The 26,705-nt window shown below is 43.9% G+C and overlaps 1 protein-coding gene across 6 annotated transcripts; it reads right to left on the reverse strand.

Annotated features, from left to right (window-relative positions):
* Nucleotides 1–1,259: 1,259 nt before the first annotated feature.
* On the reverse strand, nucleotides 1,260–26,234 carry LOC308479593 (potassium voltage-gated channel subfamily A member 3-like). Of its 6 annotated transcripts, none has more exons than XM_081010320.1 (6): nucleotides 23,759–26,234; nucleotides 22,223–23,287; nucleotides 19,144–19,227; nucleotides 18,699–18,764; nucleotides 18,289–18,448; nucleotides 18,084–18,202 (listed from the first exon to the last, which is right to left on the reverse strand). In XM_081010320.1, the coding sequence occupies exon 1, from the start codon at nucleotides 25,746–25,748 to the stop codon at nucleotides 23,907–23,909; it is 1,842 nt and encodes a 613-aa protein (XP_080866446.1). In that variant the 5' UTR covers nucleotides 25,749–26,234; the 3' UTR covers nucleotides 18,084–18,202; nucleotides 18,289–18,448; nucleotides 18,699–18,764; nucleotides 19,144–19,227; nucleotides 22,223–23,287; nucleotides 23,759–23,906. The 6 variants fall into 6 exon arrangements, with proteins under 6 accessions (XP_080866447.1, XP_080866448.1, XP_080866446.1 ...); XM_081010318.1 differs by having other exon boundaries at nucleotides 18,699–18,769; XM_081010319.1 differs by lacking the exon at nucleotides 18,289–18,448.
* Between the last annotated feature and the right edge of the window lie 471 nt (nucleotides 26,235–26,705).

The following is a 26,705-nucleotide window of genomic DNA, read 5'->3' on the forward strand; positions in this document are numbered from 1 at the left end:
CTACACTGAACCTCTGCAAAAACAGCTGATATGGCAGGAGTAAAAAACTGATGTAAAGCTTTTAAAGTAATGCAATGCGCAACTTCAGGAGACTCAGAATCAGATCCCATCTGTATCCAATGCCAGAGAAGACAAGATGCTTCCTAACAGCATTTCAAGGGCACCTTGGGGAGTGCAATAGTATCTTGGTTAACACAAAAAAGGTTGGATTATACAGCACGATCCTATGCATGTTTACTCAAAATAAGATCCCACTGAGTTCAATGGGGACTTACTCCTAGGGAAGTGTTTACCCCATTGCAACATGGTGTAAGAGAAGACTTAACACATGTTGTGATCATGTAAAGCATGAAGTGGGGGAAATAAGATTCCATATGATGACTCTCCCTTCATGTATCTGCTCAGCATAAGAACCAGTGTTGTGTCATGGTTAGGGCACTCAACAAGGACTAGGCAGACCTGGGTCAGATACCTACTCAGCTATGAAGCTCACTGGATGACGTTGGACTAGTGCCTCCTACCTGCTATTATGATGATCAAATGGAGGTGAGGGAGGGGGAGCGTGTAGTTCTTGGAGGAAGGACATGATAAAAAGGAATGCATAAATAATCTGTGCATAGTACACTTCCCCGCTGTGGAAGGACGTGTGGATCCAGAATTGGCCTCCATAGTCACTTATGGACTCACTGTTAAGACCGTGTTCATGGAAGACAATCTTGCTCGGCCATGAGTGAAAGAAGGAGGAGAAGGAGGAGGAGGAGAAGGAGAACACACATCTAGGCTCTGTAAGCATGATCAACGGATTTGCTCCTGATCACTCATGCTATTTGAATGTGCAGAGATATTTTGCTGAACATGCATAGGGAAGATGGCAGAGCCATGAGCTGTGAACTTGTCCTCCTTCTATTCATTTTTATTTTAAATGGCTTTAATATCCACACAGATCAACTATGCACCTGGAATAACCAACTACAAACTTGAGAAAACACAGCTCGGCAGTTTTCTTGCATATTGACTTTGCATAAGGCCTTTAATAAAAAGGGCAGAGCAAATGTTCAGGTCAATGCAAGAAACAGGAAAAGGCATAGAAAATGAACACCCTCAAGTCACCCCCATGACCAAAAGTAGAATTTCATAGTAGCTGGTATTTCAACAAGCACTGGAAATGTTTTTTGCAAGAACTCATCCGATTAACAATTTTCTGATTTTTATCTGCACAGTGAAACACATCAGACAATCTACAGAGTACACATTTCACATTTCTTGATGCATTGATGTTTATTAACAGTGTTGATTCTCTTATATTTAGCACATGGTTAAAAAGCTTAGTACAGAATCCATCAAGCTCAATGGAAGTTTTGCACTGACTACAAAGATGTCGTCTGTCATTTAACTACCACTTCTTATGCTGCAATTCAAATATTGGTGGTTTAGGAGAACAAATACCAATTTCAAAAGTCAAATACCAATTTCAAATCCTTCAGCTGGCATTGAACTTTGGCAAAGAAATTCAAAGCTACGCATTTTAATTCTGAATATCTAACCTTGGAACTAGCTTTAGCATATTCCAAAAGGAACATTGTTTACCTGAGCCCGTGTACCATTTCATCCTCTTGTTCCTAGGGGACCCTTCCAGATATTTTGCACGAAGAATACACAATTGGGCTGCCCATCAACTGGAGGAATCTAGATTATTATTTTCAGTGAACACATTTTCCTAGAAAATAACTTTTCCCTGCATTCAGATGGCAGTATTGAGCTGTTGAGAAAATGCAATGCAGGCACAACCATGTGCTGGAGGAGTGGAAACCCTTGCCAGGTCTAAAAACACATGCAAAAGTGCCCCATTATTGAGTCTTTATTTGGGAAAATGATAGAACTAATGTCTTTTTAGCTCTGGTGCTTATTTAATCACCATATTCATCTTGGTAATTTTGGCACTTCCAAAACCTGCTGTGCTTTAAATTTCTAGCATATCACTAATGGCAAAATGAACTGTGCTGCAGTTTTAGAAGTCATAATCTTCAAAGAGAGAGCATGGGGTTGAGGATCTTTGAGATCTGTCTACTAAATAACAATTTTGTTGTGGCAGGAGGGCTAATTCTGAGACTGTTCACTCCTTTGGGAATCATTTCATTTTCTCTAACTAGGCACTGGTTGTCAACAATTTTTGACAAAGTTCCTCCTTTCTTCTTTCTCTTTCCTCAAATTTGTCATCTTCAGGTCAGGGGGCACTGGGTGGGGGGTCTGTTTGCCTAAGCAATGTTGAACCTGTCATTTGCTACTAATGATGCTTCAGTGATTTGTGTCACTCTCCTGTCAAAACATAATAAAATGTTAATATAAAAACATATGGGCTTAGGTGTTGTGTGTTAATGTTGTGAGCACCTGCCAGGTGCCACCTCTGACGTCCCATTGGAGAGACTTTCCCTCCCACTGCCAAGCACTACTGTGCTCATCTCTCTTAATATGTGCAGATTTTGGCTATCCTTTCCTGCAGCAAGGCAACTCTAACCCTCCCAGTACAAAAGGGCAAGAACAAACCCAAACTGGAACTAGGTGGGGCAACAGCTACAAGATTATCCTTGTGCAAACAAAACATCTTCTGGAAAGGTCCACCGATAGAAGGTTATCACTGGAACAAAGAAATACACTTTGTTTCACTACTGCTGCATACTAAGGTACCCATTTTGGTCCCTTCAGAGCAGCTTGGGTGTGAAATGCATGCCTGTTGCACTCCCTGTTGCTTCAGTTCATAATTTAACATTGCTGGCTATACATTAGCAACTAGCTGTTAGGGCTGGGCGATATCTGGTTTTCTACATCAATACATCACCAGCTAAACATAGCCATATACCGATATACTGATATAATGTCTGAAATAAGGATGGAGTTATGTAGAGGCATTGGCTGGCTTCAAGCTTCTTCCCACGTTGTGATTTTTGCATAGCGCATGCACACACATCGTGATTCATGATATATTGCCAGGTCAAAATTATGAAACCAATATCATGATATGGACTTCAAACCATTTTTAGACGATCTATCGATATTTTCACCCAGCCCTACTAGCTGTAAAAGACTGGAACCCTATATAAACAATTCTCTATTGCTCCCCTCAGCTGTAATGGCACTACGCCCTACTTGTTTTCAAGCGAGCTTGCACTAGAGCAGAGCTCAGCTGACCATAATGATATGTGCTCATTGACAACACTTGGTAATTGCCCATGGAGCTCACTATCATGACCACAACCAGTAAGACTCTGTATGACCCTCAAAGTGGCTCTAGAGACTTGTGCTATGCTTTAACCAGATGCTCTTAATCCTTCCCAACTTGGTGATAAGCCTGTGGTTGCTAAGCAGTCTGTCCATATCTCTTTTATTATACCTTTATACATTAATATTAATGAAATACAGGCTGCAGTCCAATACACATTTACTGGAAATCCCACTGAATTCAATGGGACTAACCTCTGAGTAAACATGCAAAGAATTGCACTTAGAATTTAAGAGGAGATATGTATTTCTTTGCTAACAAACACATATGCCTTTCAGTATCCTTATTTAAATAAATGCTTCAAAACAAGGCACAAAATTTAAACTTAACAGTTCAGAAAATCCTTTGAGGATTCGTTTAAATCAGCATCACTTCTCCTCGTACACAAAGGCTAAAATAAGTAGGAAAGCTTTTTGTAACAAAGGTACCACTTTATAAATAACACTGAACGGGGGGGACGGGGACTCATTTAAAAAAAACACAGAATGATGATTCATTTCTCATCACAGCCCAAAATAAAACTGTACAAAACAGATGAATATTTTACAATCAACACATTTGGAATGTTTATTAGCAGCTCATTTGAAGTTTGTTCTTAGTCACTGAAGCTTGCATGAGATTTTATAAAGGCAGAAATAACATCCACATAATTGTGCCCCTTTCCCCCAGCTTTGATCTTTCTTTTAATATTGCGTTTGGTTTTATCTTACAACATGAAAGATGTTCATTTCTACATAATGCACTTGTCAGAAAACACAGAGAGATAGAACTTGTTATACAACTACAAGTTAAAATACTGAGACACAAGAGGGCAGACCATCCTTCAGTTCGGTGCACGATGCTATAGTATAATTAGTGACTTCTTCCTGGTGTCTGTGGTTCTTTTTAGTAAGTATTTAAGAGGTTGGTGGCATTCTGTTGCACTTATTGAGACATCTTCTGTTATCTGTTGAGCAGAATAAATGAAAGCAATCAGTGTACATTCAAGCACGGAATGGTGTCACATTTTTAAAGGCAGAATCAAATCCTTCTTGTACAGTGTTTGCATTTCAGAAAATTTGCAATTTCATGCCCTAAAAATAAAAGTAAGAAGCAGGATAGCTAAATTCAGCACTCCACATGACACCCGGCAAATTCTGAGTGTACCTTTGGTTTGTTATTTGGGGGAAAAGGAGAGGAATTTGTCCAAAGACCTCCTATGCCAGCAGAACTTGAGCTACACTGCCACCTTGAAATGTACACTGTCAGAACACGCCAGATTTTCAAGCAGAACGCTAGCAGCTGGCTGAGCTGTCCACTGGTGAAAATATGCCAGTGCAACAGCCAAAATGGGGTACGGTTGTAGGCAGGACAATCCACAGCTATGCCCCGCACTAACAGCACAGTTGTATACCAGCCCCAGAGCTGGAACAAAGAATTTCCCTCTGACTGGCTTTTCCGGCTCTTTTCAGAGAAACAGGTGCACTTCGCACAAAACAGAATGCACAAAGTCGAACTTGAACATACTGAAAGTACTTGTCTGTTTAGAACCCCAACAGGAACCTCATCTTGGGACCCCAGACATGAACACCCAACTCCATTACAAGAAAGCACTCCACACAGGTAAGCTATGGAAGGGGGACACACGCCCTGAAATGGACAACTGTGTTTCCCATGCCTCCTCCTCCCACACCTTTTGCTATATGCGTCATGCCCAACTGTGTTGCTCTAACACTTTCCCCACCCCTAACAGTGAAGAGCAGGGTCTCCCACGCAGAGAGGAGGCATGCGAGTTTTGCAGTACGCTTCTCCAAGTTTCTAGTGCTGTAATATGAAACCACCTGGGTGAGGGGGTTTTCTGGACGACACCCAAGACAACGCTTGAAGGAAGATAGGCCGGTCATTTGGTGATGCTCACTCTGTCTTTAGGCCAGGAGGAAAGAGGATGGAGAGGAGAGGAGCAAAACAGAGCTGCATGAGAAAGCAGCATGCTTTATAGTTCCCATGGGAGGGACCCTTGGGAACCCAACTGCTGATGGAAACTGATTGTTGCTGTATGGATACTTCAGCTTTCATATTCAGTAAGGGATGGTGCTGCCTAGTCACTCGTAAGATAAAACAATGTATTATATGACAGAGCAGGGTTGCCTATGGAGTACATATTATTTACTTTTGCCTCACTGTTGTCTCAGGTGAGACGGGTTTTCCAAGACTCTAGAATAGTACAAAAACTGGCTGAACTTAGATTAGTATGAGATGGGAGACTCAGTCAATTTCAGTTTCTCATTTTCTCCAATCTTAAGTTCAATCCTCCATATTTCCACATCAGTTTGCCATTTTTTAAAGTCTTCATGAAAATTCATAAGCTTCACAGTGAGAATTTCACCAGACACATTTCTATGCAAATTTTCTTAATACTGTATACACATTTTTTTTCCTAAAGCAACTTTCCCTAATACACGTTTGTATGTTATTTTCACTGATACATTCATTTTATGCACATTTTACTGCACTGTATGCATTTTCATGCACATTACCTGTCTGGAAAACTGCACTGCAAAATTCAGGAAAGTGCAAAGCAATGGATAGCTGTGTTTCATTTGCGTCTTGTTTCGGAAACTGTGGATTAGGGATGTTCATCTTGAAATGCAAACTGAATCAGATTTTCACCCCATCCCTAGGTTAGTGAACACACAAGTAGTGATTCTTCTTTCAAACGACCTTCAACACTTGGGTGGTTGCCATTCACTGCATTCGGACAGTCACTGTAAGAAGGAAGCTTGGTCCTCTCCTGGCTACTATCCATCCTACTCTAGGGAGGCCCATCTCACACTTTCAGAACTGCTAAAACAATTCATTTAGCACAGCAGTTCTCAACCTGTGGGTCCCCAGATGTTGTTGGACTACAACTCCCATCGTCCCTGAGCTCTGGCCTTGCTAGCTAGGGGTGATGGGAGTTGTAGTTGAACAACATCTGGGGACCCACAGGTTGAGAAAGGCTGATTTAGCCACTTAGGATCAAATATTCATTTCAGGTACTAATACACTCTTCTTTCATATAACCTAGGGACGTGGTTGGCACTGTGGGTTAAGCCACAGAGCCTAGGACTTGCCAATCAGAAGGTTGGCGGTTCGAATCCCCACGACGGGGTGAGCTCCCATTGCTTGGTCCCTGCTCCTGCCAACCTAGCAGTTTGAAAGAATGTCAAAGTGCAAGTAGATAAATAGGTACCTTCTGGCAAGAAGGTAAACGGCGTTTCCGTGTGCTGCTCTGGTTCGCCAGAAGCAGCTTAGTCATGCTGGCCACATGACCCGGAAGCTGTACACCGGCTCCCTTGGCCAATAAAGCGAGATGAGCGCCACAACCCCAGAGTCAGTCATGACTGGACCTAATGGTCAGGGGTCCCTTTACCTTTACCTTTTCATATAACACTACACCCCCCTCTTTCTGTTGCAACTGTTCTTTTTGAACAAGTTATGCAGTTGGGTGGGGCAGAGCCACAGAACAGTCCTGCCACCACTGGCATCGCTACAGTTTATATGGATGTGGCTGGGACAGGACGGCAACAAGGCTGGGGCTGTGTGGACAAACTGGCAGGAATGCCAGATTAGCTCCTCCAGAACATCCGCAAAGTTCCAACCTGACCACCACCCCTGCCCTGCCCCAGCTGCAGCGATGTTGGGGAGAGCAGTTCCACCACTCTGCACCATCACACCAGCCACTATCTTTTTTAAAAAAAATGTACAAGTTGTAGTGGCAGGGAACTCTAAATGCACTTCTAGTTCTTTCCTTTCTTCCTTTGCAGCTGCCCAGCTTGAGTTCAAGCCAAACTGCAAAGGAAGATCCATGCTAAAAACAGGGATTGGCTGCAGGAGGAAGTTCCCAATTAGCAATTCCCTCCTGCAGCCAATCCCTTTGGGCTTGCTGTCAGCACCACTCACTAGCCAAATGACACATTATTATTCTTGTTCCTTCTTCCTCCTCTTCTTCTTTTAATGCACTTGGTTAGATTGTTGGGCTACAATCATATAGACTAGGGTTCAAATATCTGCTCAACCCAAGGTAACCTTGGGCCAGTCACAATCTCTCTGCCTAACCTACCTCACAAGTTTGTTGTTAGGATAAAATGGGGAGGAACAGAACCATGTACACCACCTTGAGCTACTTGGAGGAAAGGTGAAATAGAAGTGAATGCAATAAATATAAACAAATATAAACAACAACAGGCCCTGATCCAGAATATGTTTCTGATCTGAATCAGGAGCATGTTTCAGACTGGGGCCCTGCAGCTGCTTTTTCTCCAAAATAAACATGGTCAGATTAAGTACTTTAAGCACATCTGCTACACCGGCTGAGACCCTACCTGCCCACAGACCATCTCGCCAGAGTGGTACATGCTCTGGTTGTCTCCCACTTGGATTACTGCAGTGAGCTTTACGTGGGGCTATCTTTGAAGGTGACTCAGAAACTACAACTAATACAAAATGTGGCAGCTAGACTGATGACTGGGAGTGGCCACCAAGACCATATAACACTGGTCCTAAAGGATCTTCACTGTTTCCCAGTACAGTGGTACCTTGGTTCTCAAACGCCTTGGTACTCAAACAACTTGAAACCCAAAAACTGCAAACCCGGAAGGAAGTGTTCCAGTTTGTGAACTTTTTTGGAAGCCAAACGTGCTCCGTTTTGAGTGCCACATTTCCGTTTTGAGTGCCATACTTCCATTTTGAGTGTTACGCTGAGGTCTGTCTGTTTTTGCTATTTATTTTGCATTTTTGTTTTTGTGGCTCTTTTTGTTTTGTTTTGTTTTTGTGACTGTGTGGAACCAAGTTCAGCTACTGATTGATTTATTGTGTGACTGCAGTATAATTGTTCATTGCTTTCTCGTTAGATAGTAAAATTCATGTTAAATTGCTGTTTTAGCAGTTGTTTTTAAAACTCTGGAACGAATTAATCTATTTTGCATTACTTTCTATGGGAAAGTGTGCCTTGGTTTTGGAACGCTTTGGTTTTGGAACAGACTTCCGGAACGGATTAAGTTTGAGAACCAAGGTACCACTGTACATTTCTGAGCACAATTCAAAGTGTTGGTTCTGACCTTTAAAGCCCTAAATGACCTCGGCCCAGTATACCCGAAGGAGCATCTCCACCCCTATTATTCAGTATGGACACTGAGGTCCACTTCCGAGGGCCTTCTGGCGGTTCTGTCACTGCGAGAAGTAAGGTTACAGGGAACCAGGCAGAGGGTCTTCTTGGCAGTGGTGCCCTTCCCTGTGGAACGCCCTCCCATCAGATGTCAGTGAGATAAAGAATTACACAAGTTTTAGAAAGCATCTGAAGGCAGCCCTGTTCAGTTTTTAATGTCTGACATTTTGTGTGTATATATATATATATATATATATATATATATATATATATATTGCTGGAAGCCACCCAGAGTGGCTAGGGAAACCCAGCCAGATGGGCAGGATATGAATAATAAAATTATTATTATTATTATTATTATTATTATTATTATTTACATTTTTTTTAAAAAAAGTATGACTAACACCATGTGCACATGTAGACAATACTGAACTAGATGGAACACTGGTCTGACTGGATACAAAGCAGCCTTCTATGGCACATATGTCTAAAAACTAAATACTATTTTCTTCGCTAGAACACTGCACTTGCCAGCTCCTCTTCATCTATCAATGTAGGCTATTTAAAACAAAAAACCCTTAACTTTTTTTTTAGTTTTTTAAAGAAGTGCCAGACTGACAGTTCTAGGAGGTGAGGAAATGCACATGTAAGTACAAGATAGACAAGTCAGGAAGATGTGATGATGTCTCCTTCAACCCTAGTCTGATATTCTGGGATTTTAACATATGATGAGAACTCCAAAGTTAGACTTCAGGTGCACAGAGAAGATGACAGAAAGTGGAACTGATCAGAGTGAGGGGGGGAGCAGAGACTTGTAGCCAACCAAATCATTGCGTAAAGTGAATTACTTCCACTTGCACAGCAGAATTTCCCCTCCCTCTCCAACACCAACACACACACATCCTGCACACACAAAACCACACTGCTCCACCCTAAGATCTTGCTCTGGAGGGTAAGGAGAATCTCTAGAGCAGATGTGGGGGTGCAAAGTGCCTGAAAAGGGAGGGGAGGGGAGGTTCCATTGCACAAGAGAAAGTTTTTTCCACTCATGCAGTGACTTAGGCTGTGCACACATTACCAGCTAAGAACGCAGCTAGGTTGTTCTTTTCCACAATTTGGATTGAAGCTGGTTTGGAGGGAAGCACAGCTAAACACAGTATTTCACAAGAGACAACAGGACAGATACAGGATAAATATGGATTGTGGCTGAGGTTATGCGTAGACTGTTTCCCAAACCAGCACTGGGAGCAAACGGAATGAAGAGTAAACAGCAGTGCGTACCCAGCTGTCATTTTAAAATATTAAGTGGTTTATAAATGCTTTAAATAAATAGTTGGATACAACACAGAGAGATTCTTTTTGAAATGTGGTGTAGAGAAGCTCTCAAGGGAAGAGCTGTAAGTAGAATCTAAGTAGAAGAGGGGAAAGGACACAGCAAAGCAGGGGAACGTTCAAATGTGTGGCTGTCCATTTCTCCGCTACTACACACCAGTGTTCCTGGAACTACAGATGTCTGTAGGAGCCAAGGACCTGTCCAAGTGAAATACAGCTGGCCTTAATAAACTCTCAAGGCTCTTCAATTTTATTTTAAGAAGGAAGGAGTACATAGGTTCTAAGCTGTAAAGTCAACATGACAGCATGTTCCACAAGTGCCACAGCTGAAGTCTGCTTCCCTTCAAATATCTAAACGTTCTCCCCCAAAAGCTATTATCATACTATACACTGGGAGATTATGGTTCTGAGCTAAGTAGCATGTAAAAATGGTGTCATTACATATTCATAAGCATATTTTAGAGGGGTTAATTGTAAAGCCAGATGTTTCCATTTTTATTTAGAGATGACAGCAGAGGGCTAATAAAGATCAATTACCCATCTGTCCACAATTCCAAAACAGTCAACCATGTATTATTATTTTTAAAAAATAAAAAAGAGCTGAAAGCACCTTCTGGCTCTCCAGTTATCTGAATCAAGTATTTGCTATTAACAGTGAAATCAACAGGTTTTATTAATTCATGTAGAGCAAATTCAAATTTGAGCTTTCAGCCCAGGAATGGAACACTACTATTTTTGACTCTCCATTTTTTAACTTCCTCAGAACCTTACATTAGTTTTTTGGAAAGGAAAGCTGGATGGAGAAGCTGGCTTTGCGATTCCTATTAATTTCATCAATCAGACTGAAAGAGAACCTATTCCACCACTACTTTAAGATTGTGAAACTTGCTTATTCAACGAAGTCTCTTTAACAAAATCCTTCCTCAAAAAAGATTATGAGATCCAACCAGGCTAGCAACAAACCAAATCTCAGATCAGGCAAGAAATCCTATCCAAAGTAACAGCAGGAATACAGTACAGAGCAACCTGTAACAGAACTCACTGCCACTGTCCCCAACATTCTGGTAGTTTTGGTGTTGAATGCCAAGTTGGTCTTTAATAAAACCATGCTGATTCATGGATGAATGGGCCACCCTGGGGTATATCACTGAGACCACTGTGAGGGAGGTGGGTCAGAACTGATGCAGCTCTACCTACCCAGGTACTCAGTTTGACAACAGCCCAGACTGGGAGCAGCAGGGAGGTGTTGCTGTACACAGGAGTTCACTTCCCCTGAGGGGAGGGGGACGGAAGGATCTGCAGGTTTGGGATACTGTTGGTGTACCACCCATCCTGCTGCTCAGCAGCCTCCCTGACTGAACTTGTCTTGGGTGCAGTGTGGAACCAAGAATGAACTTGTCTTGAGCGTGGAACCTAGAATGGTGATTTTGGGTGACTTCAACATCCAAGCTGAGGAAACCTCAAGTCCAGTTTTGGTGTTCATGGCCTCCATGGTAACTATGGGCCTGTCTCAGATGAACATCAGTGCAACACACGGAGCAGGATATACCCTTGATTTTGTATTTGAGCCATGTGGAGAGCAGGGCGGTCTGGAAATAGATCACATGGATATCATCCCATTGTTATGGTCAGGCCACTTCCTGGTGAAGTTTCTGAGTAGCTGTGGTCAATGTATAGAGATAGACCAGGTGAAGGCTGGAGCGTGAGTGGCGTTAATCTCACTCCGGAGCCAACCAAGCACATGTTCAGACTCATAATCAGGCCTACCACATGACTGTGGAGACAGCGAAGAGATCCTACTTCACTGCCTTCATTGCATCTGTTCTTACCTTCAGGGACATGTTCAGAAAGCAGCACTAATAATAGAAATAAAAATCCAAAATCTTCAGTTCTGCACTTCAATAGATCATTAGCATGATAATCAGAAATTGAACAGAAAGTAGGAAGTACTTTCTGATTTTGCAATGTCAACTATACATTGGCTCAGCATAATGATGAGAAAGCACAGCATTATGCTTATTATATCTTGAGAAACGCAATTTAACTGCAAAATCAGCCATGTGCGATCATTTGGGGGAGGGGAATCAATGCAGTTCTCTGTACCTGATCCTCTACTATGGCTCTACAAATGTTGGACTCCAACTCTCTCATCAGCCCCAGCCAGCATAGCCAATGAATGAAAGGAGCTGTAATCCAACAACTGGAGAGTCACAGGTTCTCCACCCCAATCTACTGTTTCCTGATAGCATCTTCAGAAAATACATTTTCTATTACAGAGATTAGTCATGTCAGTAAAGCAAGTCAGTGTGATGTGCAATGACCTCACAATAAGAAACCACCACAAGCATCAGCTTCCCGATAAATATATAATAGAAGGTGAAAAAGATACTTACAGCAACACATTTTAGGGTACACACTTTTCCTATCCCACCCTGAAGCAGGATAGCCCAAGTCCAAATCCACACAGCATAAATAAAGATCATTAAGGGAACCTGGGCTAGCCACATAACTTTTGGGCAGTTATGTGTGATTTCACTTTCAATACAATTGACACCTGCAGAAGTTTTGGGGTGTGACATATTGCTTCATTTCCAATCAGTGCATGTCTCATAACTTCCTGTTGAAATCCTGTAACTGTTTATACCACAAATAGACGGGTGTTCCACTTTTCTTGCAAGAGTGCCCCTCCAGACAGCAATAATGCAACAGCATTGGGGAAGTATCACAGAACAACTATTAAAGTGGAATGATGTCCAGACACTACAGTATAAATGCACCACTAATGCACTATTATTGCATCAGGTCACTTCCAAACAACTTGTCTAATGAGCATTTGTTCTGATTTGTTTGTGGGGATATTACATGAAGCTCCATCAAGCAAGCATTGTTCTACACTTTCTGTGCATTTTCCCATCACTTTCCTTACTGCAAAAAAAAATCCTATATTTTGTGGAAGCAGGTTTGTTTCACAAGAGCTCCAAATCTACTTTAATAGTGCAGGCTGGGATATGACTGAATCCCACCCAAAAACATTGATAGTCTGGAAATGGTCCTCCCTAGCTACATGGGACCGACATGTTACTGAATGCACTCACAAGTAATCACAAGTTTACAGATGCACCTAGCACAGAAAATCCACTTTAACAAAGAAACAAACTTTTCAGAGTTAGGATTGGAAATACACTGAAAAATGTGGAATGAATGGTCAACGGGAAGACATATAAACACCCCTTAAACAAATCAGGATGAATGCTCATTGTCATATAACTACCATGCAAACAAACAGAATGACCAGATAATCTAACCTTCACACAAGCTTTGTGAAAGTAAATCAGGATGAATGCTCAATAAATAGGTAATATGGAGGAACCCTCAGAGAGATATGTCAATACTGAGTGTGTTTTAATTTCAAGATAGTTTAGACATGAGTTTTGCTAGATAGTTAAGAGTCAGGACATGTAAATGTATGTATCTGTATGAAATTCGCATAAACAAATGTATAGTGCAAATTTAGGTCTCTAAGTCAGTTCACACTGGTTGTAACATTGTGTTTTGCTGCATCCTCCACTGCCCTGTAAGCAATGTGGTCCTTAATAAATACAAATTCAAAAAGGAGGTCAAGAGATAGGAGATCTGGAGCCCTGTGGGACTCATGGTTAAGTTAGTCTCTGGCCCCTTCAGTGTCCCACAAGGATCCAGATCTCCTATCTCTATCTCTTGACCTCCTTTTACAGCAGGGTTCAGTCAGGATCCCACCCAGGGCAGGTAGAAACAGGTCAGCAAAGCAGGGGGCAGATCTTGTAGGACTTTATGCATTTTGCTCTTATGGGTGAGAAGCATAGTTATATCGACTGGCAAGCTGAACACAAAAGCTTTCCACAGTTCAGTCTGTTACAAGACAACTTACATTTACTTGAGAATGTATCTCGATTCATAAAACAAAGATGAAATGACAAAGACTAGAGGGGTATTTTCATGCATGAATGTTTGGCAGTGTGTTACTACAGGGCTTACTGGAACCCAAAATCCAAGGACTGTGCATAAATATCCATCACAGTAGGACTGGTAAAATTAGTGGCAAAGCAGCATTAAGCTCACAGAAGTCTAACCAAATAGTCACATAAGAAATAAGGGGTGGTTTTTTAAAGAGCCACAATCCATTGCACAGTTTCCCCTTTTGCTATCAGTATAACACTTTGTGCAGACCAAGTCTGTGCACATTTACTCAGAAGTAAGACCCACTGAAGTCGCAGGGGCCAACTCCCAAATACATGTGCACAGGATTACAGACAGAGAAAAGCAACAGTATTAGCCAGCTGGGGGTTTATACTTGAAATGGAAATGTTTTAACTTTTGCCTGAGGCAAAATCAGGATGCATATTCATCTCTCAAGACCGCCACTTCATTGCACCATGAAAGAAAAGGTGGAGCACCAAATGGAAATGTTTTAGGGTTGCTGGCAGCACAACGCTTTGGAAGAGGGACTGATTTGCATTCAGTTCTCATCCAATTCTGAAATCTAAACGTATTTTCACCACCGTGTGCAGCCTGCCAAACAGGAGCCATGCTTAAGGTACCTGTTTTAACCTCTTTTTTGCACTTTCAATTTAACAGCACTAGCAACAAGCTGGAGATGTGTGAAGCTGCCAGCAGGATGTATGGCGAAAGGTGAGCAAGATGACTCAAGGGATGAATCTGCACTGACATTGTCCTCATATGATCTCAATGAAAACAAGGAGGTCACAATTTATTTGATTATCTAGTCATACAGACCTTGCAGATCTACCATTTTTTATTAAATATCTGCAGAGAGAAAAATACCAAAGGTCAAAAGAGCAAGAGAAAGAATGTGAAGATGTCTAAAGAGGGCCTCATACTGATCCCCAAAGGAGTCATTAGCAGAAATCTTACAACTAGAGACAGAGAGAAACGAGTTATGCTACACTTCGTTATCTCTTTTCATATGTAATAACCTAGCCACGTCTGAGTGCATTGGCTCCCAATCTATGAAGCCTTTACTATGAATATATGTAAATTTAACTACAGAGTCTGAACACTGGCAAAGGTGGGGAGTGACCAACTTGATAGCCTTAATGGTATAGGTAGGCATATTCAGGGTAGGTAATTCTGAATGGAATTTACATATTATGTATCCAAAGCTCACCCTAGTCCATTGGATTTTGATTGGTATCAGTTGGCTTCACCCAGAGATGTGCAGGGAATCTAAAAGTACGGTATGTAGGTTACCACCTGTGACCTGGGTCTATGCCCATCCTGCCTAGTAGAAACTGCCTGGGGATATTAATACATCTTTCAGGGAGGGAAGGACGCCAGGTGGCCTGTAGTTGTCTGGCTCCTACTCAATAAACGAAACCGAAATGCAAATTTCCCCAGCCAGTTACTGCCTCATTTTTAACCTTCCCCTTTTGTAGAATAATGTCAAGTGAACAATTAGTTTTCAACTTCATCTTTTTCTGGATACAGTGGTACCTCGGGTTACATACACTTCAGGTTACATACGCTTCAGGTTACAGACTCCGCTAACCCAGAAACAGTGCTTTAGGTTAAGAACTTTGCTTCAGGTTGAGAACAGAAATCGTGCTCCGGCAGAGCGGCGGCAGCGGGAGACCCCTTTAGCTAAAGTGGTGCTTCAGGTTAAGAACAGTTTCAGGTTAAGTACAAACCTCCAGAATGAATTAAGTACTTAACCTGAGGTACCACTGTACTATCAGATTTCTCGATTGTTTAGCTTGGACTAGGGCATTTGCAGCCTTGCTTAGCAAGCAATCTTTATCTATTGTTTGATACAGGTAACAGTAGAACTCTATTCATCCTGTGATATTTTCCTGATATATTCATATTATTCAACACAGGATACTGGACAACTACAATATCTGGTGCAGGGGTGGGGAATCTGTGGCCCTCCTGATGTTGTTGGACTCCAACTCCCATCAGCACCAGCCAGCATAGCCAATATCAGGAATGATGGTTGTGGTAGTCTAACAATATGTGGAGGGACACAGACATCCCACACCTGATATAGTGAGACCATCCTTGACTGGTTCTACTTGTTCTTCTCAACAAGGTCCCAGCAGGTGATTATGGGGATTTCCCTTATCACTTCCCTCTGGCGACACAAGATTGATCTTGACCCTTCCTGCTCATACACATATGTAAAGCCACTTGGCACCATCATGTGAAGACTTGGGTTGCTTCCAGATGACCCTAAACATTCATCCTGATTTGTTTGCACAAAGTTTAAATGGCATCATCTATTTACTGATCAATCATTCTGATTTGTTTGCAAGGTTGTTAAGACAGCATTGCATCAATCAAATGCATCAAGCTTTCCAGCAATTTCACCTGGCAAGAAGGTTGTGAACCTTTCTATGAGATGTTGACTTGGCACTCATCAACAATTAGCCATGCTTCTGTAACCTCAAACAAAGGCTCTGTAACATTATCTATAATGGGCTGCCCCTTATGATTATGAAAAATTCAGCTAGAGCAGGATATACTAAAATGCAACATTGGGTTGTGTCAATGTCTCAGCACCTACAATGGCTTTCTATTGTTTTTCAGGTACTACTCAAATTGCAAGTTTTCTATAAAAAAATTCTAAACAGGCTGGACCAAACACACCCTAAGAACCACCACCCATTCCTTTTCTTCACCAGTTTCCAATATCAATTGCCTCTTGGTAGCACCATATATGCACTCCATCAGACACATACACCAAATCTAGAGACTCCATCCATCTGGGGACTATAACACATGAGCATCTTTTGAAAGTTCTGTCAGAACCCTTAATCTGAGCTAATGGAAAGTTGCATAGTTCCTTGCATAGATAGAAAGCATCAGCAAGGACAACAGTGTAGCCTTCCCCAACATGGTACCTTCCACATATCCTTGATACCTAACAACTTCCATCAGTCCCAGCCAGCATGCCTAATGGTCAGGGGTCACAAGGGTTGTGGAGGTACAACATTTGGAGGGAACAAAGAGAGAGAAGCCTAGCTGTCATTATCATCTTCAGAGTCCTTTAAGTGCCTCCTGAAATTAGGCCAGGTTTCGTAAACTGAAGGGCAGCATGTATCTACAATAAATGACTAAATGAGCAAATGACCTCATTATGTCACCTAAGCCAGTATGCACACAGCTTTTGCACTGCTCAATATCAGACATAAAAAGCAGACCACAGTGACTCCTCCTGCGTAAGCTGTCATGGCACTCTGCATAGGAGACCTGCATGAAGAAGCCAGAGGAGATCTCAGGAGGAAGGTTTCAGTCTCAATGGAGAGGATCAATGCCTCCATTCAAGACAAAGTGTGTTTGCATTGCTGTGAATGTGAGGAGAGACAGCATTTTTCAGGGGAAAGTGGGGAGAGGCACATGGACATAGGAAAATGAATGCTACAACAGTAGACCCATGGCAGAAAGTATTGTGAGCTGCTTAGCAGGTCATTGGGAAGGAGCAAAACAGAGGGGGAAACAAAATGAGATCTCAAACCAAAATCCAGAGAGATGTGAATATGATCTTTACCAGGCACAGCCTACATTTTATGTGTCTAGCCAGCAGACAGGGGGAAACAACAAGACCAGAACCCAAAGCTACACTTTGACCACCAAGCCAAAGGTGTGCACAGAATAACTTATGAAGGGCCCTTTGTAGTCTCCTATGACATGCCACTTACTCCTCTCAAGCACCCCAATGCACACGAAGGCTCCTAGTCATGTGGACCAAAGGAGCACTATGTGCATCCATAACCCAATGGAAAAGCACAGATGCAGCATGCCAAAGCCTTCAGAGTCACTACTAGCTACAGAATCCCAGGAGAAATGGTTGGGAAGAACCACAGACAAACCAAGACAGAGCAATGAGATATCCAGTTAATGTCATTTGCACAGACCAATCATTTCTCTCTCAGTTTCATTCATACTCCAGAACACTTCTCATTTTGCCAGGCCTACTTCATCCCATTCAGAAATATACTCATTTTGACAACTGCTGCATGTGTCGGTTAGTGTTCCATGTGACCTTGTGATCAGTTTGACCCACAGCCAACCCTGCATTCCCTCTCTCCGTGCAGCCCAGTTGGTAGGTTTTTCATCACAGAGAAAGTCAGGTAGAGGAGGCAACCCATTCGTCATTACTAGTACTTCTATTTCAAAGCTATAGGCAAGATGCTGATCCACAGTCCTACTGTATTGTTGTAGCAAGGAACTCACTGTTCCCTTGCCTAGTTTGTGTGCCTCTCTTGGGAGACAACTGAGCAGAGCAAAAATTGGAGGGTGATAGTTTCCTACCTGCCAACCGTCATGAGAAAACAGACAAAGCTGAAACACAGCTTCACAACATCCCAGCTTTTATTAAACCATATCAGTGGCAGGTATAAGTTCTGACAGCAACACAGAAGAATCAAGGCTGTTGTCTTTGCATTCTTGCGGGATTTCTGTATGCTTGAAAACTGCAAGAGAAAGAAGAGTAATAGATGCAGGTTTCCTTATCACTATTCATGCTGGCTACCCCTGTTTACATTATGGGCTATCACACCTGATGGAAAAGCTGTAGGCACCAAGACAGCAGCCCAACAAAGGCATATCTGCCTTCAACTGGTTATTGCTGCTTGCTGCAGGTGCCGTTTGTGGTCTGCATGATACCAGGGATGGGAATCATCCTTGCCTCTCAGAATATGGAATGGCTGCCTTGTTGCCTACAGGGAGACAAGTATGGGATGGTAATGAATAACGGGGATCAGCAGCAACTGATACATCCAGTGACTAAGTGACATTATGGGTAGGTGAGTGAGCAGAAGCAACAAAGGATGCTATCACTAGGTGCTATTTCACCCTGCATGCCTCACCTCAGCTTCCCACTCTCCCACTGGCAGGCCACTCTCCCACTCTATGTTTGGAAGCTTCTCCTGGAGGGGAAGACAATGCAGTCATTGCAAGAACACTCACCTGTCCATTGTAGGGACTGGAAGATTTGTCTGCAGTTTGCAGCTTCTTTTGTTCCGTATGCTCTGGCTGTACTGGAGTGGAGGAAATACATCATGAGTGGTTTGCCAGCTGTAGCAATAGACAGAGATAAGTGCCTAGCGTTCAGTAGCAAAGGTGGCTGTTATTCACTGCACTCATTGGTGCTTTGTGGAAGCTCACCAACATCTGGAATAAACAGAAGTCCCCTTTCTACACTGTGTATATTTATCCTGTGTCCCACAGCTGTCTGCTGTGAAGGGAAGCTTGTAAAGTTAAAAGTTTCCCAGGGATTGATGGGAGACACTCTTGAGGCCATGGGTGGCCATCACTTTTATTGGGAGGGTTGGAGAAGAAGTGTAGGCATCATATGATGAGACATAATGCCCCCCTCCCTGGTGACCCCCAACAACCACCTGACCTTGCCTACCTCTTGTGGGGTGCTTTTTCCTTGCAGCTCTGGTTGCAGGCTTAGAGTTGAAGTTTGCATCTGGAGTCCCAAGGCAGAGGAATTCTGAGAAGACAAGTGTTGCTCATCAGTCCTTCATATCTTCTTTGTTATCCTTGACTTTGGGGTGTGCGTTGTTTGTGAACAGTGCTCATTTCGTGCCATTCATTTCATTCATTAGATCATTTATTTACTGCTTTTTGGCCCCCAAAGGAACCCCTGGATTGACTTACAACAAAAACTATTAAGACACAGTGATATGTCCCCACCTGTTGGTCCCTAGTTTGCTAGACAGTGATGGAGATCCATGCTATAGTTTTGATACATGAGATCTGTGTTCAGTGGCTGGGGCAAAAGGCCAAACTGTGCATTATGTGGGAGGACCATGATTCGATCTGATTTTTGTTCTTACTGAAATGCAGCCATGTAGAGTGGGGAGCTGCAAATTTCTTTGCAGGAACATAGGGAAGGATGGAATATTAAACTATTTCCCCCATACTCTTTTCCTAATCAAAATTGCCCCCTGGCCCTCTTCCCAGGGAAACAGGAACCTAGGAAAGGAGGTTATGGCTATAAAAATGGGGCACCAGTTTCAGTATCTTTTTGCCTTTGCCACTACTGTGATACCCTCTGTGCTGAGAATGCAGGGTATATATTTAATAGTAAAATCAACATTAAACAAACAGGAAAATAACAGACCAACTGGCTTGAAAATATTGGTCTTTGTAATACAGTACTTTGCAGGTATGCTACTAAAGAGGAAGAAACAGCCACTTAGGTGGCACTATTTTAAAAAGATCCCTCCTTTCATTTGGGAATAGGGCCATCATTGACAGTGATACTCTGTCACCATTGGGCTGACTTTTTGATGTCCACCAGAAACAATAGCTTGGAATTTCTCACCCTGATAATCACGAACAGTTTAAAAAAAAACAACACAAACATGCAAAGGATCTCCTTTTGAAGTAAGAGCCTTCTCTATGCTTACAATATGTATGGCTTCTGTGTAATAGATCTTTCCTTTGGAATACATGGATTCATATGTTCTGGGTACAAGTAAAAAAAACTGAAGCAATGTCATCTTCTCAAAGTCCTCATTCTCACCTTGTGGGTGAAGTAAAAATCCTGAACATAAAATGAGAATAATGCACATCACTTATTCCTAGAGCTGGGAGTTCCTATTCATCTTAATGGCCTAGATCCAAAGAACAATGCAATTAGTTCTCCCAATCATATCTCCCCATGCTGAGTGGCCTCTTTTGGAACCAAGGAGAAATTTCCAAAGTAGTTTGGGCCGCATGGGACTTGCAACGAAATGTTGCACCATGGAGAGCTCCTGTTCGCTGTTCCAGCCCTACCTTCCTCCATGATTTTCCATTTCTCCCTCACCTCATCCCTACTGACCAGGCACAGGCAAACTCGGTTCTCCACATGATTTGGGACCACAATTCCCATCATCCCTGACCACTGATCCTGTTAGCTAGGGATAATGGGAGTTGTCGTCCCAAAACATCTGAAGGGCTGAGTTTGCCTATGCCTACTGACAGTCAACAATCTATGGACACTGCACACTTTTAGTCCTTGGAAGGTTTTGGATATTCTCCCCACCATCACCACCACCTTTGCAGCTTTTTCTCAAAAACAAAATTTGGGTTGTATCCAACATAGGATTTCTGCTCCTGCAACAAAACATTCCCTCATCTCCATCCCCAGATGTGTTCTAGAGGTTCCCTCAACCCTGCCCCAGAGATCTGGGAGGGGTGGGAAGCTCTGTTGCACAAGCACAAATCATTGCACTAATGGAATGATTTGACTGGATACCACCCACTGTACTTTGTAAACCTTTGGGTTCCCCTAAGTGCCATAATAGCTCCTGCGTTTTCATGGATGGTGCCATTTTGGCTACATAAAGCAACGGCACTCACACCTAAACATCTGAAATAGAGGGAACGATATGGGGCGGGGAGAGAGAGAGAGACTGCTGCTCAGAGAAAATCTCACAGTCCCATTAGGCATGCCTAAGCCCTAGGATGCACCCAAAGTGACTCTCTGGATCCTGGCCAAAGAGTTCTTGCTTTGTGATAATATTCCACACACATCAAAATTAGGATTTAACCATTTCAACCAATAAGCAACAGAAGAAAGCAATATTCCTATAGTGCTCCCCCTTCCCTCTTATCCTTTCTCTCCAGACAAACTTGCAAACTGAAATTCACACAGACAACACTATTATGACCGATTTCGCTGGCACAGCTCTACACCCGACGCTAATTAGCCCAGTTCTCAGCTGGTGGAAATTACAAGGCTCAATTGCAGCTCCATATAGTGCCACAAATAACTGTGGGCTTGGCCAATAAATTTATTATAGTGTGCTGAATTTAGTGACTGAAAATAATAGTAGACGGGAATGTTGAATGGGATCAAGTAAGATCGCCACACACAGATCATAGCTCCATACAAAAAGCATAAAATTGTATGCTAGTAGAGCTCTGAATCTCATGAAATGTACACACATACCACAAATAGAAGTATCCCCATTCAATTGCTACTATATTTGCTGAAAACAATTTTTAAAAAATTTAATTGGCTGAATGTCTGGTGTCTGTAGGCATTATCTACCACACATTTTGCTTTACCAAGGTTTAAGGTGGCTTGAAAGTCACTGAATCAGGACCTCACAGCTGGCATGATTAACTAACTTGCAGCTCTATAGATTCATTTTGAGAAGTGGAATCAAGTTACAAAAAGCAATGCACTAGTGGCTAATATTGCAACACATACTGAATTTCAATAGCTATATAGATATATCCTGATATTTACTCTGGAAGTCACTTGGATTGAAATCAATAGAAATGCTTTGGAGCAGGTAGCTTTACTGCAATTCTAAAAATGCAGGAAACAAAACTCTTTCAGAATTTAAGATTTTAAAAATAAAATAATAGGAAGTAAAATGAGACTTTATCTTAAAACTAAGGGGTTAGAAATGTCTGATTATTCAAAGATGGTATATTTTATACACCATAAGCAAGAATAACACTTCTTGCAGCAGCAAACAGCTCACCTGTGTCTGTCTGATATTCCACAGCCCCAGTTGTGTGTATACGAGTAAACATTCCCCAGAGGATTTGAATATTTCTCAGCCCAACACTTTGGGGTTCATCTGCATCTATTTCCCCAGATTTTCATCCTTCTGTAATAAATGCTTTTGGTCTTGTTCTTCAGTGCCATACGTGCTTTGAAAGTGGAGCTGCCATTTGTGTCAGGAGGGGTGTTTTGCATAAAACTAGGTCATGCGCCATGATTTAATGTATCATTTCATCCAAAGAAGCAGAGATGGTGTCATCTTTATAAATCTTCTATGCAGCTTTGTAGGTAGCATATATAGACTTAATTTCCATTTTCAATTATCAGGCACCAAATTGTAAGGGAGGGTTTGAAGCTTGCTTTTATATGGAGCAGATGTTATGATTCTTTTAGGCTGTGCAGAACAACAAAAACTATTCCATATCATCCTTTTTTCCTTTCTTCTATAGGTTCCAGAACTTTTAGAATTCTGCACATCTAAAAATGGTGCATATAGAATAATGCCTAGTTTCCACACCTAAATCTCTCTGGGATTAATGGTGTGTGTGTGTGTGATCAGAGCAGCGGCTTTTCTGCGGAACCACAGAAGTTCGAACCATCTGGAAGGGTTACTATGGAAACAGCAAAGGACTGGGGGAGGGAGGGAATGGATGCCATGACAACCTTTGGGAGTTTCCCAGGAAACCAAAGTTGCTATGGAAACTGCATCACTCAGGTCCAAATTAGTAACTTCCGCTGCCAGGCGTGTTTGCCACTTTAATCTTCTTGTGATAGATGCAACCGCTTATCTTAAATGCATTGGCAATAGATGGAAATGCCCCCTTTGTTTCTAAGGTTTGGGTGGGTTTCAACTGAGGCTACAGTCACTGTGAAAAGCCCATCAGTGACTTACCAGAAGCCTAAAACTTCATGATATGCAGAAAGCCAAACACTCAGGATATGATCCAGTTAGACAATTGTTCAACCTTGTGATGTAGGAAGAAGTATTTTCCACTATACTGTGCAGGTAGAATTTTGAATTCAAGGAAGCAATTCTGTTGTTCTGTGGATCAAAGAAATCCAGACTTACAGTGAAGACTTTCCCCTCGCTATATCAAAAACTATTTTACATATGCCTAGGGCAGATTCAGACTGCACACAGGCTTTAACCTGGCATTAACAAAAGCAAAACTGTACCCTCGTATGACACACATTAGATGATGTGCGCATCATTTTGCAGCGTGATGGCAGAGATGCTTTCTGAAATTTCAGTGCCTATATTTTCTACTCACTGCAACACACTTGCATCCGCGTTTCTTTCACTTCATAACTTTCATTCCAACAAGTGCACACATTCAAAGAAAGGAAAATCAACAAAAGAGCTGCTCTTTGCTAAATTTCCCAGCAAAACCCCAAAGCCCTGCAACAAACAGCACAGAACAAAAACCTGTTTTTAGAAGAAACAGCCCAGACTTCTTTGTATCCTCTTATCTATCTGCTTTCTTAACATCTGCTTAGTTGTTTGGTTTTTTACCTTCTAAAAATGCCCATCTTCAGAAAGAAGGATCAGAAAAGTACATGTATTAAACAAGAGCACAAAGAATGACGATGGTGCATGTTCCTCACAATACTGATTACGGAGACCTTCTGTAATATTTTTATATATCCTTGAAAGGTGTCTTTTAAACATCCGTAAAGATCTTTTTAATATTCACACAGTTTGGATTGTTTGTGGCTGTACAGTTGCCTGTTTTGAAGGCAGCCTGTTTGAATGCACTGTTGCTGATGCCTCCCTCTTCTATCACCATGTACTCTGACTTGCTGAGAGTGGAATTGCTCCGAGCTTTCCTCAGCTCCTCAGTGGAGGAGAGATGCTGGCAGCTTCCTACATGCATATACTGGGCTTGTTCTTCACCTTCCGTTTCTCGGTGATAAAAGTAGTTAAAGTTGGAGACTATCACGGGCACAGGCAAGGCAATGGTCAGCACCCCAGCTATGGCACAGAGAGACCCTACTATTTTGCCCCCAATAGTGACTGGGTGCATGTCACCATAACCCACTGTAGTCATGGTCACTACAGCCCACCAAAAGGCATCAGGGATACTGCTGAAGCTGGACGTGGGATCATCAGCTTCTGCAAAGTAGACAGCACTGGAAAAGAGGATAACTCCAATGAAGAGGAAGAAAATGAGCAAGCCCAGCTCCCTCATGCTGGCCTTGAGGGTCTGCCCCAAGATCTGCAACCCCTTGGAGTGCCGAGAGAGCTTGAATATACGGAAGACTCTGACTAACCGGATGACCCTGAGAATGGCCAGAGACATCGCTTGTTGACCATTGCCCTGCCTCTCGGCCAGCTCAGTGCCCAAGGTGATGAAATAAGGAATAATAGCCACAATGTCAATTATGTTCATAATGTTCTTGGAGAAGGTGGGTTTGCTGGGACAAGCAAAGAAACGGACAAGCAGCTCAAAGGAGAACCAGATAATGCACAGAGTCTCCACCACAAAAAAAGGATCAGTGAAAGAGGACACCATGGAGGTTGCTGGAGAAGAGGAATTTGGGAAGATATCTGCCACGAAAGGTCCACCACTGGTCCCAAATGTCCCTGTGGTGCTGTCATAGTCACGGTCATCTCTGAACTCAGGCAAGGTTTCCAGGCAGAAAATGACAATGGAGATGAGGATAACTAAGACTGAGACAATCGCAATGCCCCGAGCTGGTCCAGAGCTCTCCGGGTACTCAAAGAGGAGCCACACCTGGCGCTGGAACTCCTTCTCGGGCAGAGGTCTCTGCTCTTCACGGATGAAACCTTCATCTTCTCGGAATTTCTCCATGGCTTCCTCGCCCAACTGGTAGAAACGGATTTCTTCCGAGAAGATGTCAATGGGGACGTTGACAGGGCGCCGGATGCGGCCTCCAGACTGGTAGTAGTATAGGATGGCATCGAAGCTGGGTCGGTTGCGGTCAAAGAAATACTCGTTGCGGAGGGGGTCAAAGTAGCGCATCCTCTTGCGGGGGTCCCCCAGCAGGGTCTCGGGGAACTGGGCGAGCGTCTTGAGCTGGGTCTCGAAGCGCAGACCAGAGATGTTGATCACCACCCGCTCACAACACTCGTGCTCCCCGGCGTCCCCCCCACTGCCCACCTGGTGATGGCCAGGGGGAGGCAGGGTGTGGGCCATCGAGGGGTGGTCGTAGCGCTCCCCTCCCAGCAGGGCATGGGCGTGCTGGGTCTCCTCGAGCAGCGGGTCCTCTCCCCCCACCACGGTCATGCCCCCCTCCAGCTCCCCGTCGCCCACGTCCTCCTCGACGCCCTCCTCGTCGTCTTCCTGCCCTTCCCCGGGCCCCGAGAGCGCGCCTTCGGGGAAGAACTGCTCACTGTAGCCCAAGTTGTGGTGGCTGCTGCCCACGGCGACGACGCCCGCGACGACGACGCCAGCGCCGCCGCCGCCGCTGTTGCCGCCCCTCGGGTGCCTGCCGGAGGACAGGGCGGCCGGCGAGCGCAGCAGGCTCAGGTGCTCGTCCATGGAGGTGGCGGCAGAGCCGAGGGGAGGCTGCCTCCCCGGCCGACCAAGCGACACCTCAGGCAGAGCGCCAGAGTGACCCTCCTGGCTGCACCCGCCGCCGCCGTCGCTCTGAGGTACCCGCCCGACGCGGCTCAAAAAATCCGCCCCCAGCCCGGACGCCGCCTCTCGCCCTCCTCAGTCACTCGCTCCGCGCCGTCGCCGCCCACGCCGTCGCCCTCCCGCCAGAGCGCCGAGAAGGAGGGCGAGGGGAGCGGACGCTTCTGGAACGAGGGAGGGGTCTCCCCGCTTCCCCCACCTGTGAGAGCCCAGAGCTGCTGCTGCTGCAGCAACAACAACGGCGAGAGCGAGACAGCGCGCACTCGGCTGCTGGACGCTGCCAGCGAGCAACACGTTACGCGCGGGGGGAAGTTTGCAAGAGCGCCTCGCCCTCCCCGCGGCTGCAAAGCCGCTGCGTCGCGCGCTTAACCTTGGAGTAAGTCCCCGTCAGCGCTACGAGGCTTACTTTCAAGAGGCAGGTTCCCGCGCATCGGCCTCCTCAGGAGCATTTCCCCCAAAAAACGCGCGCACATACGCCTGGGCTCTGAAATAACGTCAAGGTTTAGTGCTGGAACATAGGGAATAATGGCTTTCTCGTAACGTGAGGAGCAGGGGCTCGGGCGTTCGTTTGGCTGTGTTGTTGACGCCAGCCAGTTTGCTGCCCCGGGGTTGGTGTTGCAGCGAGCAACCCTGCGCTGCTCAGGATCCCGCTGGCCACTGTGCAAGCTTGGTGAGAGATGCGGCTCCTCCTGGTGTAGGGCGCGTCTTCTGCAGTGATGCGACGGGCTCACTTCCAGGGCCACAAGGAGCCGCGCTCTCTGGACCCCTTGCTCAAAGCACGCTGGGCTCACATCCACACCATGCATTTAAAGTACATGGCTTCCCCCAAACGAATCTGGGGGTGGCATTCCACCCCTTGCA

Source organism: Podarcis pityusensis (assembly GCF_964106645.2).
Source record: "Podarcis pityusensis genome assembly, chromosome: 6".
In the NCBI taxonomy this organism is placed as follows: domain Eukaryota; kingdom Metazoa; phylum Chordata; class Lepidosauria; order Squamata; family Lacertidae; genus Podarcis; species Podarcis pityusensis.